At 66.4% G+C, this 14,026-nt stretch overlaps 1 protein-coding gene across 2 annotated transcripts in view; it reads right to left on the bottom strand.

The window, feature by feature from the left end:
- Window positions 1-1,272: 1,272 nt before the first annotated feature.
- FES (FES proto-oncogene, tyrosine kinase) overlaps window positions 1,273-14,026 on the bottom strand; it is a 34,290-nt gene continuing 21,536 nt past the window's right edge. For both annotated transcript variants that reach the window (XM_039493041.1, XM_039493040.1), the window contains 7 exons: window positions 10,812-10,865; window positions 10,031-10,149; window positions 8,056-8,150; window positions 6,687-6,810; window positions 4,796-4,953; window positions 4,216-4,338; window positions 1,273-3,988 (listed from right to left, as the gene is read on the bottom strand). In XM_039493041.1, coding sequence (XP_039348975.1) covers window positions 3,846-3,988; window positions 4,216-4,338; window positions 4,796-4,953; window positions 6,687-6,810; window positions 8,056-8,150; window positions 10,031-10,149; window positions 10,812-10,865 — 816 coding nt within the window. In that variant the 3' untranslated portion in view covers window positions 1,273-3,845. The remainder of the gene's footprint in view (window positions 3,989-4,215; window positions 4,339-4,795; window positions 4,954-6,686; window positions 6,811-8,055; window positions 8,151-10,030; window positions 10,150-10,811; window positions 10,866-14,026) is intronic.

Here is a 14,026-nt window from a genome sequence, read left to right as displayed (position 1 = left end):
CCGCGCTGCAGACCCCCTTGGGGAAGGCTGCAGGGACAGAGTCCTGCGGGAGAAGGGATTCCTGTACCGGGAATGGGCTCCCCAAAGGGAAATGGAACCGTGGGGGATCAGGAGGCAGCTGGGGGTCCCCCAGAAGTACTGCCACAGGCCCACGATGTCCCTCTCTTGGGACACCAGGGAATCCAACGCACCAGGCAGAGGCTGCTACAGAACTTTTACTGGCCCGGGGTCTTTGATCCCGTCCAGCAATACTGGAGGTCTGCGACCACTGCCAGAGGGTGGGGAAGGTCCGGGACAAAGGGAAAGCAGCTTTGAAGCCCCTGCCCATCATAGAGGAGCCTTTCCAGAAGGAGGCTGTGGACATAGTGGGACCCCTCAGCAAGGCAATTCGGACAGGGAAAAAATACATTCTGGTGGTGATAGATTTCGCTCCTCACTCTCCCGAGTCAGTGGCCTTGTCCTCTATCAAGGCAGACACTGGCAGACGCGCTGCTGACTGTTTTCAGCAGAGTGGGGTTCCCCAAGGAGGTTCTTACAGACCAGGGCTCCAATTTCATGTCAACCCTGCTCCAGTGCTTGTGGGGGAAGTGTGGGGTCTGACACACCTGGGCCTCGGCGTATCACTCTCAGTCCAACGGAGAGGTTCAATGGGACCCGAAAGATGATGTTGAAAACCTTTATGGACCAGCACCTGCAGGACTGGAACAAGTATTTACCCCACCCGCTGGTCATGTACCCGGAAGTGCCCCAGGAATCAACCGGGTTCTCTCCTTTCGAGTTGCTGTATGGGAGGAGAGTGAGGGGACCCCTGCACTTGATGAGGGACGAATGGGAGGGGAAGGCCTCCCCCGATGGAGAATCAGTGGTGGAGTATGTACTGATTTTCTGGGAAAAGCTCGCTGAGCTCATGGACTTGGCTGGAGAGAATTTAGCCAGTGCCCAAGGGAAGCAGAAGGTTTGGTACGACTGCTCAGCACGTGAGGCTCCTACACCACCGGGGATCAGGTGATGGGTCTCAGTCCCATGAGAAAGAACAAACTACAGGCTGCCTGGGACAGTCCCTTTAAGGTCATCAAGCAGCTGAATGAGATGAACTATGTGGTGGAGCTGTCTAACCGGCAGGGGTGGCTCTAGGCATTTTGCCGCCCCCAAGCACGGCAGGCAGGCTGCCTTCGGCGGAGGGTCCTGCGGGAGGTCCGCCAAAGCCGCGGGACCAGCGGCCCCTCTGCAGGCAAGCCACCGAAGGCAGCCTGCCTGCCGCCCTCGCGGCGACCGGCAGAGCGCCCCCAGCGGCTTGCCGCCCCAAGCACGCGCTTGGCGTGCTGGGGCCTGGAGCCGCCCTGCTAACCGGGCTCACAGCCACCGGGTGTACCATGTCAACATGATGAAGCCATACTGGGACAGGGAGCATTTGGTACTGGCCATGTGTGGCAGTGAAGGAGCAGGGAGATGACCCCCTGGTGGATCTGTTCCCTGAGATAGGGTCTGGCCCTTGGCTGGAATCAATTCCTCTCTCTGACCCGCTAACCCCTGCCCAGCAGGCAGAGATCCGAGGGGTGCTGGTTCCTAACAGCAGCTGTTCTCCAACCGGCCTGGGCTCATGACCTGGCTGTCCACCAGGAGGAGACAGGAGCCCACCCGCCTGTAAGATGCTCCCCATTCTGGGTCACTGGAAAACAGCCCAGAACCTGGAGAGAGAGGTCCGTGACATGCTGGCTTTAGGGGTGATCCAGCCGTCCGCCAGCCCCTGGGCCTCGCCTGTGGTGGTGATCCCCAAGAAGGACGGGTCAGTCTGGTTTTGTGTGGATTACCAGAGGCTTAATGCCATCACCAAGTTCAGTGCCTGCCCCACGTCTAGGCTGACAAGGTTCTAGACAAGGGGAGAGCAGCAAGGTCTGCTCGCCGAGCCAGACAACCAGGAAAAGGCATTTCAAACCTTGGCAGCAGTTTGAAGCGGGAGGGGAGGTCTACTGGCCGCGGGTAGCTGGAGGCCTGTTAGGGCCGACATAGGCAAGGCAGTGGCTCCGTGCGTGCTGCGTCGACCCCCAGGCATGGCCCTGGCTCAGCGCTGCTCGGGGGCACAAAGGGGCTCTGCCATCGGCGGGAGGCAAACTGAAGGGCAGCCACACGCACGGTGACTTGGCTACGGCGACCTGGCTTTGGCATGTAGCCCAGGTCCAAGAGGAAGGCGATTTCCTCCCGCCTCTGCCCCGATTCTCCAGCTCAGGGAACGGTGTCAGGCGGCTGTCTGAAGAGCTGGCCTGTGGCGAGACCCGGGGCTCCCCTGCGGGACTGCCAGAGCCAGAGTCGCTTGGCTGGGCAGTGCCCTGCCGCCAGCCAGGCTGAACTCTAAGGCCATGCGATGCCCTGTGCCACGTGACTAACAAACCCTCCCTGCCAGGGAGAGGCTGCCTGGGGTCACTGCAGACACTGGCCCAGGTGCTGTGATCCCTGGCGAAGGCAGCGAGTCTCTGCCAGGCAGAGCTCATGCTGTGAAACAGGAGGCTGGAGCCCAGAGGCATGGGCTACCCTGAAGGAGGAGGGGATCCCTGGGGCGACTGGCATGCTGAAGGGGTGATTCCAAGGGACAGTTGAATAGCAGAGGCACCGAAGAGATCCTGTGGATCCGTGACAGCACAGCAGGACAAAGCACAGCGGGAAACTGAGGCATTCATTGGCAACATACAAATCTTACCAAGCTTCTCACTCGTCACAGCATGCACCTGTCGGCCCTGCTATGCTCAGACTGTAGCTCTGGGGGGCAGGTGGATGTGGCTGTACAGCGCCTGGCACAGTGGGGCCCTGACCAGGGCCACTGGTGCTATGGCCACGCATGGAGTCCAGAACATCGGTAAATGCTGGGGCTGGCCGGCTCCGGGCACTGGGGAGGCCTTGTCAGCACAGAGGGCCAGGCCCTGCCTAAGACACGAGATGCTGGCCCCTGCCAGAGCCATTTCTGGTGCCTAGAGCTGAAGGCAGCAGTCTTAGCGAGGGGCACAGCCCATGGTGCTGGCTGGCATGGCCACAGCCGGATTTCCAGTCCCTGGGAGCATACAGATCAGGTGCCAGCCAGAGACTGTCCTGGGCCGTCGGTCACACAGGCACATGCCTAGCTCCACGGACACCCGTGGCCCAGCCCCGCAGTGAGAGGCTCCCTGTGCGCTGCTGGTCTGAGTAACTGGTGCCCCAGGAGGGTGGGGCTCCGGGCACAGGTCTCTGGGCTGCAGAACACGTCTGTGTCCTAGTGCCAAGCGGCTTCTTCCGCCTGTCAGCACCATGCCCCGGCCCCAGGAGCCAGGCTAGGCCGAGCCCCCAGGCTCCTGGCAATGCACAGAAAGACCAGGGCTGGGGCTCTGGCAGCAGCTTTGGCTCCGAGGCCCGGGGGAGCACCCTGCAGGGGCAGAAGGGGCCAGTTCGTCTGAGCAGGTCCCCACAGAGGCTGTTCCCCAGGGACCCAGTGCAGGAGCCGCAGCACTGACGGGGGGAGGAGGGAGAGGAAATACGCCCCCAGAGCAGAAGAGAAGGGCTGGGCCCATCTGTCCCGCAGCCTGACAGCTGGGGCAGGCGCAGGGGATGGAGCTGCGCAGGCTGGAGACCCTACGGCCCAGGGTTTCTCTGCACCCAGGAGGCAACCAACAGCCTGGGGCTGGCCGAGGGCGATGGCTGGAGCCTGTGCTGACCATGGTCATGCCAGGCCATGGTGGAAGACGAGTCCACGGGTGGTCACACCGGGCGTTCGCAGAGCTGCTGGGGGCAGTCGGCACCAGCGTGGGCTCTGCCCAAGGGCCCTGGGCTGACAGCTCCAGCCCAGGGCAGCGTCTCCTGGCCTGGGGGCCCGCGGTCTGTTACCGCTGCCTCTTGCGGATGCTGACGAGCTCCTGGTGAATGGTGCTGAAGCTGGGCCGTTTCCGGGGATCGTACTCCCAGCACCTCTGCATCAGCCTGTACACGTCCTCGGGACACTGCTCGGGGGGGTCCAGCCGCACCCCTGGGGAGAGACGCAGCAGGCTCAGGGCACAGGGCACCCTGCCCCCAGGGCTATAGAGAGCCGGAAACAGCCTCAGCCCCTGGCGGCTGCTCACCAGAGGGGATCCCCTGGGCAGCATGGCTCCCTCCCCGCTTCTGCCACAGGCATGATGGTGCCCCGGGGTGGGGGCAAGGGCGGCACCTCTGCTCGTGGGGAGATGGGGGCCTGGCCGGGCAGAGCCTGCTCACCTTGCTCAATGGCTTCGCGCGTCTGGGTGTTGCTCAGGTTGGAATAGGGGATGGCGCCCAGGCTGAAGGCTTCCCACAGCAGGATCCCGAAGCTCCAGACGTCGCTCTCTGAGGAGTAGCGGCCTGGGGAGAGGGGGGCTTCAGGCAAGGGGCAGGGAGCAATGGCGACCTCCAGCCCCTCCCCAGGTGCTCCAGCCCCCGTGGGGCGCCTAGGCAGGCACTAACTGTACGGCAGCCTGGGCAGCCCCCACTCCCTGCAGAGACACCACCCTGGGTCCCCTTCCCATGGCCTCCTGCTGCCCCAGCCAGAGGGATCCAGCTGAGGAGACGCCGGGCGACCGGCCACCCCAGGTAAATAGCCGCATGCAAAGGGCTGGGCAGGGCGGTGGTGTGCCCGGCGCCCGCTCCCCCGGGTGGGGCCTGAGGGAAGCATGAGGAGCCGGGACTCCTGGCTTCTTTCTTGCTGTGTGCAAGTGCCGTCCCCCGGTGCCGTGCGTGGTGCTAGGAGGCCCTGGCGGCCTGCAGAGGGCACCAGCTCAGCGTGACCGGACTGGAGCTGCAGCAAGCAACGCCCCCGTACCATAATTCAGTGCCTCTGGCGCTGTCCATTTCACAGGAATCTGCTTCATGCCTCCTGTGGAGGCGTAGATCCCGTCCTCCTCCTCCCGCGACATCCCAAAGTCACTGATCTTCAGCGAGTTCTTCTCCGTCACCAGGCAGTTACGAGCTGCGAGGTCCCTGCGGGAGAGGAGCAGCTGAGCGCCAGGCCCTGCAGCCCACCAGGCTACTGGCTACAGAGACTCTGGAGGCCCCAGCCTTGACCCGCTCCTCACCCATGGCAGGTGGGCCCCAGCAGGCCAAGGGCACGAACGGCTTGGAGACAGTCGACCCGCCTGAGCACCCCTGCCCAGCCCATCCCCCGGGGGGCACTAGGGCCTGCTGGCTACCACCGGGCAGAGAAGTCAGGACTTTGGGCTCTAGTCGCAGCTCCAGCTCTGTGGGAGACCCCGTCCCGGGGCCCCAGTCCCCATCTGTCACATGGGACAAGGACGCTCCCTTCCATGGGGAGCCCTGGGGAAGGAGGGCTGCAGAAACATGGTGACCCCAGGCAGGGACGCCGCCAGGTCTCCGGGGAAGGGCAGGGCACTAACCCAGCGGGCATCTCACAGGAGCCTTCCCAGTTCCCAGGCAGGTACTCGCTGGCAGCCCATGGGCTGGTATCACCCGCAGTGCCCAGCACACTCAGGGGCCCCGAGCGCAGCTGATGTCCAGGCAGTGACTGGGATGCTCGGGGCCCCCAATCTCAGCTGGGGGCTGGGCAGCGCCTGGGGCATGTGGGGGCCCCTGGATGCTCGGGGCCCCCAATCTCGGCTGGGCTCTGGGCAGCGCCTGGGGCACGGGGGGCCCCGATCTCGGCTGGGCTCTGGGCAGTATCCAAGGCATGCGGGGGCCCCTATCACAGCTGGGCTCTGGGCAGCGCCTGGGGCACTCGGGGGCCCCGATCTCGGCTGGGCTCTGGGCAGCGCCTGGGGCACGGGGGGCCCCGATCTCGGCTGGGCTCTGGGCAGTATCCAAGGCATGCGGGGGCCCCTATCACAGCTGGGCTCTGGGCAGCGCCTGGGGCACTCGGGGGCCCCGATCTCGGCTGGGCTCTGGGCAGCACCCGGGGCACTGGGGGCCCCGATCTCGGCTGGGCTCTGGGCAGCGCCCGGGGCACTGGGGGCCCCGATCGCAGCTGGGCTCTGGGCAGCGCCCAGGGCACTGGGGGCCCCGATCGCAGCCGGGCTCTGGGCAGCGCCCGGGGCACTGGGGGCCCCATCACAGCTGGGCTCTGGGCAGCGCCCGGGGCACTGGGGGCCCCGATCTCGGCTGGGCTCTGGGCAGCGCCCAGGGCACTAGGGGCCCCATCACAGCTGGGCTCTGGGCAGCGCCCGGGGCACTGGGGGCCCCGATCTCGGCTGGGCTCTGGGCAGCGCCCGGGGCACTTGGGGCCCCTATCACAGCTGGGCTCTGGGCAGCGCCCGGGGCACTGGGGGCCCCGATCTCGGCTGGGCTCTGGGCAGCGCCCGGGGCACTGGGGGCCCCGATCTCGGCTGGGCTCTGGGCAGCGCCCGGGGCACTGGGGGCCCCGATCTCGGCTGGGCTCTGGGCAGCGCCCGGGGCACTGGGGGCCCCGATCTCGGCTGGGCTCTGGGCAGCGCCCGGGGCACTGGGGGCCCCGATCTCGGCTGGGCTCTGGGCAGCGCCCGGGCCACTGGGAGCCCCGATCTCGGCTGGGCTCTGGGCAGCGCCCGGGGCACTCGGGGGCCCCGATCTCGGCTGGGCTCTGGGCAGCGCCCGGGGCACTGGGGGCCCCTATCACAGCTGGGCTCTGGGCAGCGCCCGGGGCATGCGGGGGCCCCATCACAGCTGGGCTCTGGGCAGCGCCCAGGGCACTAGGGGCCCCGATCGCAGCTGGGCTCTGGGCTCACCGGTGGATGCAGTGCTTGCTCTCCAGATACTCCATCCCAGCAGCTGCATTCGCCGTCATCTTGAGCAGCTCCTTCACCTTCAGCTGCTGCCCCTCGCTGCGCAGGAAGGTCAGGAAGTCCCCCCCTGTGGGGGCAGGGTAGTGCTGACCTCAGGGAGTTACGGGCAGGGCTGCAGGGCCCAGGTGCCTGCCACCAACCCCGGGGGGGAGGAGTGCGGCTGGGCATGGGACTGGGGGAGGGTCAGGATCCAGAGTGCGGGAAGCAGGGCTCACCGGGAGTGAACTGGAGAGAGGAGGGGATGGGGCCAGGCAGTGGTGAGCTGGAGCCGGTTCCCACCAGTTCGCGGGAACCAGTTGTTACATTTAAAAGCCCTTTTCGAACCAGTTGTCCGAGGGTTGTTTAAATTTAACAAAAGGCCAAGCAGCTCCCTGCCCTTCCCCCGGCCCCAGCTCACCTCACTCTGCCTCTGCCTCCTCCCCCGAACACTCCCCCGGCTTCTCCTCCCCTTCCCTGGCTTCCCGCCAATCAGCTGTTCGCGCGGGAAGCCTGGGAGGGATGAGAAGGAAGCAGCAGCTTCCCGCAAGTGAGCTGAGGCGGGGGCGCGAGGAGGGCTCCAGGCACCGCACGGCTCTGGCGTGGCCCCCATCCCCAACCCCGGCTGGCGCGTGTCCGGCCCGGCCCCGACCTCAGCCGGCCGGGCAGCGCAGCTCCGGCCTGGCCCCTGTCCCGGCCAGCCAGGAGGCACAGCTCCAGCCCGGCCCTGGTCCCGGCCAGCTGGACGCCCCAGCTCCGGCCAAGCAGCTCCGGTCCCAACCCCAGTCCCGGCCGAGCGGCCCAGCCCGGCCCCAGCTGAATGGCTCCGGCCTGCGGCCCCGGCCCAGCCCCCACCTCCAGGCAGCGCGGTAAGGGGGCAGGGAGCAGGGAGGGCGTGTTGGATAGAGGGCAGGGGAGTTGGGGGTGTGGATTAGTGTCGGGTCGGTCAGAGGGCAGGGAACAGGGGGATTGAATGGGGGCACGGGTCTGGGGGGGCAGTCAGGAAGGAGCAGGGGTTGGATGGGGCGGTGGGGGCAGTCAGGGTAGGGATTCCAAGGGCAGTCAGGGGACAGAGAGACGGGGGGGTTGGATGGGGTTGGGGTCCCGGGGGGGGCATCAGGAATGAGAGGAGGGGTTGGATGGGGCAGCAGGGGGCAGTCAGGGGACAGGGAAGGGGGTGGATGGGGCAGGGGTCCCGGGGCTGTCAAGGAACGTGGAGGGTTAGATGGGGCGGGAGTCCCGGGAGGATGGGGGAGGCATGACCCCCTCGTGGGCTGAGGAGGAGGCAGGGCAACAGCAGGACAGGCTGGGGGGGTGGGGGGGAGGCAGGACTCACCCTGCACCAGCTCCATGACGATGTAGATGGGCTGCTTCTGGGTGCAGACGCCAATGAGCTTGACGATGTTGGGGTGGCTGTACTGCTTCAGGATCCTGGGGGCAGAGACGCACCAGTCACCCCCTCGCTCTCACCCCCTGGCCGTCACCTGCTGGCCGTCACCTGCTGGCCGTCATCACCCCCTGGCTGTCACCCACTGGCCGTCACCCCCTGGCCGTCATCACCCCCTGGCTGTCACCCCCGGCTGTCACCTGCTGGCTGTCACCCCCTGGCCATCATCACCCCCTGGCTGTCACCCCCGGCTGTCACCCGCTGGCCATCATCACCCCCTGGCTGTCACCCCCGGCTGTCACCTGCTGGCTGTCACCCGCTGGCTGTCACCCACTGGCCGTCACCTGCTGGCCATCATCACCCCCTGGCTGTCACCCCCGGCTGTCACCCGCTGGCCATCATCACCCCCTGGCTGTCACCTGCTGGCTGTCACCCGCTGGCTGTCACCCGCTGGCCGTCACCTGCTGGCCGTCATCACCCCCTGGCTGTCACCCCCGGCTGTCACCTGCTGGCCGTCATCACCCCCTGGCTGTCACCCCCGGCTGTCACCTGCTGGCTGTCACCCGCTGGCTGTCATCACCCCCTGGCTGTCACCCGCTGGCCGTCATCACCCCCTGGCTGTCACCCCCGGCTGTCACCTGCTGGCCATCACCCGCTGGCCGTCACCCCCTGGCCGTCACAGCCAGCAAGGGAGCTTCTCTTTCAGTACATTTCAACAGCACGGACAGCACCTAGCCACCCGCCATCACCCTGGGCTTGGGGACCCACTGTCCAGGCTGGGTTTGTTTGGGATCCCCTGTCCCTGTCGGGTCTGGGGGGGTCCCTGGTCCATGCTGGATTTGGAGTCCCCACAAGCTCCAGAAGATTTTCATCCAGAAAAACTGTTTTAATTTAAATTTAAGCAAGCCCAGAATCCCCAAAGCCCCCTCCCCACCCCATCTGGCAAATGGCCCCTCAGGGCAGAGCGTGACACTGGGGGGCAGAGGCCCACGGCACTGGGGGGAAGAGCACGGCGCTAGGGGATCGAGGTCTACGGCACTGGGGGACACAGCGCAGCGCTGGGGGGCAGAGACCCGCGGCGCTGGGGGGATAGCACGGCACTGGGGGATAGAGCACGGAGCTGGGGAGCAGAGACCCATGGCGCTGGGGGGAAGAGCACGGCGCTAGGGGATAGAGCATGGAGCTGGGGGGCAGAGAGCCACGGCGCTGGGGGGATAGCACGGCACTGGGGGATAGAGCATGGAGCTGGGGAGCAGAGACCAGTGCTGGGGGAAGAGCACGGCGCTAGGGGATAGAGCATGGAGCTGGGGGCAGAGAGAGCGGCGCTGGGGGATAGCACGGCACTGGGGATAGAGCACGGAGCTGGGGAGCAGAGACCCATGGCGCTGGGGGAAGAGCACGGCGCTAGGACAGAGCATGGAGCTGGGGGCAGAGAGCCACAGCGCTGAGGGGAAGAGCAGCACTGGGGGACAGAGCGTGGAGCTGGGGGACAGAGCACAGTGCTGGGGGGCACAGCGCAGTGCTGGGGGGCAGAGACCCACAGTGCTGGGGGATAGAGCATGGAGCTGGGGGGCAGAGAGCCACGGCGCTGGGGGGGAAGGACGCAGCACTGCGGGACAGAGCGTGGAGCTGGGGGACAGAGCACAGTGCTGGGGGGCACAGCGCAGTGCTGGGGGGCAGAGACCCACAGTGCTGGGGGGCAGAGCGTGGAGCTGGGGGACAGAGACCCGTAGCGCTGGGGGGCAGAGACCCGCGGCGCTGGGGGGGAAGGCCGCAGCACTGCGGGACAGAGCGTGGAGCTGGGGGACAGAGACCCACGGCGCTGGGGGGGAAGGGCGCAGCACTGGGGGACAGAGCGTGGAGCTGGGGGACAGAGACCCACGGCGCTGGGGGGCAGAGCGCAGTGCCGGGGATCCGTACAGACCTGGCTTCCTGCAGGAATTTGGCCTTGAGCTCCGGCGGGAGGGTTTCGCGGCAGGACTTCACAGCCACCGGGGTGTTGTCAGCGAGCAGGCGGCCGCTGAACACCTCCCCAAAGTTACCCTGGGAGACAAAGCACATGCACCAGCTGCCCCTGCCCCCAGTCAATCCCGGAGTCCAGCTGCGCCAGCTCCCTCAGCCTCGTGCCAGACAGGGCAGTTACATGGGCCGGGCCCATTCTGCCTGTGGCATGCCCGGACGCCTGCTTCTCTGATTCCGGTTCCGTCGACCCCTCCTCCCTGGGGACGACTGGCGAGCTGGCACCAGAGGCCCCCGGGCGACGGCACCAGCTGGGAACCGAGGCTGGGACCCGTTTCTTCCGCCTCGCCTGGGTCCTTACGTCAGGAGTGCCAGCAAGGAGGCGCGATGCTCTGCGTGACCGGCTGGACGAGGGCTCCTGGCCTGGGTCAGCGCCAGGGTAACACACAGGGGGAGCAGGGCACTCTGTGCCTGGCAGAGCTGCCAGAGAGCCCGGGCCTAGCCTGACCCCCAGATGCCCCTAGCCTCAGACAGAGAGCCTGGCACAGACAGTAGCTCCCCTGGGTGCTGACAGGTCCTGCTGGGCTCTGGCTGCAACAAGGGAAATTAGAAATCCTGAAACTACTCTGCATACTAACCCTGCCTGCATACCCCCTCCCTTCCTTATGATCCTAGGCCTGCTGCGCGCTTCCTCAGAGCAGTGCCCCAGCAATGGCCGGGCCCGTGCCTACCCTGGGGGCACTCACCCGCCCGATGCGCTCGCCCAGCAGCACGTCCTCGTGGTTCAGCACCCATTTGTCCTAGGGAAGGAAGGTGGGAGTCAGAGAGCAGGAAACTGTCCAGCCCCAGCATTCCCCGCCCCACCCTTAGCCCCACCCCCGTCGCAACGCCCAGCCCCCAGGGAGCCCTTCCCCCACGACGCCCAACCCCAGGGGGAGCCCTTCCCCCACGACGCCCAGCCTGGGGGAGCCCTTCGCCCCCGACACCCAGCCCCCGGGGGAGCCCTTCCCCCACGACGCCCAACCCCAGGGGGAGTCCTTCGCCCCCGACACCCAGCCCCTGGGGGAGCCCTTCCCCCACGACGCCCAACCCCCGGGGGAGCCCTTCGCCCCCGACACCCAGCCCCCGGGGGAGCCCTTCCCCCACGACGCCCAACCCCAGGGAGAGCCCTTCGCCCACAACACCCAGCCCCCAGGGGAGCCCTTCCCCCACGACGCCCAACCCCAGGGGGAGCCCTTCCCCCACAACGCCCAGCCTGGGGGAGCCCTTCGCCCCCGACACCCAGCCCCCAGGGCAGCCCTTCCCCCACGACACCCAACCCCAGGGGGAGCCCTTCACCCCCAACACCCAGCCCCCGGGGGAGCCCTTCCCCCACGACACCCAGCCTGGGGGAGCCCTTCCCCCACGACGCCCAACCCCAGGGGGAGCCCTTCGCCCCCGACACCCAGACCCAGGGGGAGCCCTTCCCCCACGACGCCCAACCCCAGGGGGAGCCCTTCGCCCCCGACACCCAGCCCCCGGGGGAGCCCTTCCCCCACGACGCCCAACCCCAGGGGGAGCCCTTCACCCCCAACACCCAGCCCCCGGGGGAGCCCTTCCCCCACGAAGCCCAACCCCCGGGGGAGCCCTTCGCCCCCGACACCCATGTGACGTTGCACTCTATATGATTTTATGAAAATATGCTAATGCGTGTGAATGTAATGTAACCGGAATATGCTTCATGCAAAAGATCTCTTGTAAGGTATCATTACAAAGCTTATAATCTACTGAGTGTGATCATCCTATTTGTATAAATGTATCACTCTTGTATCTGAAACTAGAAATATGAAATGTAACTCTGAGGGTCTATTGTAATTATGCAAAGTGTGGGCCATTAATGGTGGTTGGGAATCTTGATGGCTCCCATGAGCCAGGACAATTGACTGTGGATGGCTCTGTTTGCAGGCAGCCTTCCTGTGAGTCAGGCTGGGAGGAATGAAGGCTTGGGGTCTTACACTGACATGTGATCATGTCACCTGAACTGGAATCTATCTTTAAACTGGTGTTTTTCCAGTGAGGAGGGGGTGGGAACCCAGCGGGACAAAGGATTCACGCCTTATGCAAAAGAGATATAAGTGGGTGGAACAGAACAAAGTGGGAGCCATCATGTGAAATCCCCCAACTAGCACCTGAGCTGGAACAAGGGCTGTACCAGGGAAAGGATTGTGCCCAGACTAGGAAGGCGTCCAGTCTGTGTTAGAAACGTATTGAAACATCTCTGAGGGTGAGCTCTCAGCTGTATTCAGTTTTATTACTGTGTTAGACTTGTGGGTTTTATTTTATTTTACCTGGTAATTCACTTTGTTCTCTCTGTTACTACTTGGAACCACTTAAATCCTACTTTCTGTATTTAATAAAATCACTTTTTACTTATTAATTCACCCAGAGTATGTGTTAATACGGGGCGGGGGGAGGAGAAACAGGTGTGCATCTCTCTGTCCGTGTTATAGAGGGCCAACAATTTATAAACCGGATTTATTTGGGGTTTAGACCCCATTGGGAGTTGGGCATCTGAATGTTAACAACAGGAACAAGTCTGTAAATTGCTTTCAGTGAAGCCTGCAGTTTTGGGGCACGTGGTTCAGACCCTGGGTCTATGTTGGGGCAGACGGACGTGTCTGGATCAGCAAGACGGTGCTGGACTCCCAGGCTGGCAGGAAAGCAGGAGCAGAAGTAGTCTTGGCACATCAGTTGGCAGCTCCCAAGGGGGTTTCTGTGATCCAACCCATCACAGCCCAACACCCAGGGAAGCCCTTCCCCCTGCGACACCCAGCCCCCGAGGGATCCCTTCACCCCCTACGTCCAGCCCCCGAGGGAGCCCTTCTCCCCGACGCCCAGCCCCCAGGGGAGCCCTTCCCCCTGCGACGCCCAGCCCCCGGGGGAGCCCTTCGCCCCGACGCCCAACCCCCAGGGGAGCCCTTCCCCCTGCGACGCCCAGCCTGGAGGAGCCCTTCCCCCCGCGATGCCCAGCCCCCGGGTGAGCCCTTCGCCCCCTACGTCCAGCCCCCGAGGGAGCCCTTCTCCCCGACGCCCAGCCCCCGGGGGAGCCCTTCCCCCTGCGACGCCCAGCCCCCGGGGGAGCCCTTTGCCCCCGACGCCCAGCCCCCGGGGGAGCCCTTCTCCCTGCGACGCCCAGCCTCCGGGGGACCCCTTTGCCCTGCGACGCCCAGCCCCCGAGGGAGCCGTTCCCCCTGCGACGCCCAGCCCCCGAGGGAGCCCTTCCCCCGCGACGCCCAGCCCCCGAGGGAGCCCTTCCCCCGCGACGCCCAGCCCCCGGGGGAGCCCTTCCCCCGCGACGCCCAACCCCAGGGGGAGCCCTTCCCCCGCGACCCCCAGCCCCCGGGGGAGCCCTTCCCCCTGCGACGCCCAGCCCCCGAGGGAGCCCTTCCCCCTGCGACGCGCAGCCCCCAGGGGAGCCCTTCCCCTTGTGACACCCAGCCCCCGCGGGAGCCCTTCACCCCCGATGCCCAACCCCTGGGGGAGCCCTTCCCCCTGCGACGCCCAGCCCCCGAGGGAGCCCTTCCCCCGCGACGCCCAGCCCCCGAGGGAGCCCTTCCCCGGCCACGCCCAGCCCCCGGGGGAGCCCTTCCCCCGCGACGCCCAGCCCCCGGGGGAGCCCTTCCCCCGCGACGCCCAGCCCCCGGGGGAGCCCTTCCCCCGCGACGCCCCGCCCCCGGGGGAGCCCTTCGCCCCGACCCCCAGCCCCCGGGGGAGCCCTTCGCCCCGCGACGCCCAGCCCCCGAGGGAGCCCTTCGCCCCGACGCCCAGCCCCCGGGGGAGCCCTTCCCCCTGCGACGCCCAGCCTGGGGGAGCCCTTTGCTCCCGACGCCCAGCCCCCGGGGGAGTCCTTCACCCCCGACACCCAACCCCCGGGGGAGCCCTTCGCCCCCGACGCCCAACCCCCGAGGGAGCCCTTCCCCTT

The sequence above is a fragment of the Mauremys reevesii genome, linkage group 10 (genome assembly GCF_016161935.1).
Source record: "Mauremys reevesii isolate NIE-2019 linkage group 10, ASM1616193v1, whole genome shotgun sequence".
Taxonomy (NCBI): Eukaryota; Metazoa; Chordata; order Testudines; family Geoemydidae; genus Mauremys; species Mauremys reevesii.
Note: the sequence above shows the minus strand (reverse complement) of the source record. Positions and strands in the feature narration are given on the sequence as shown.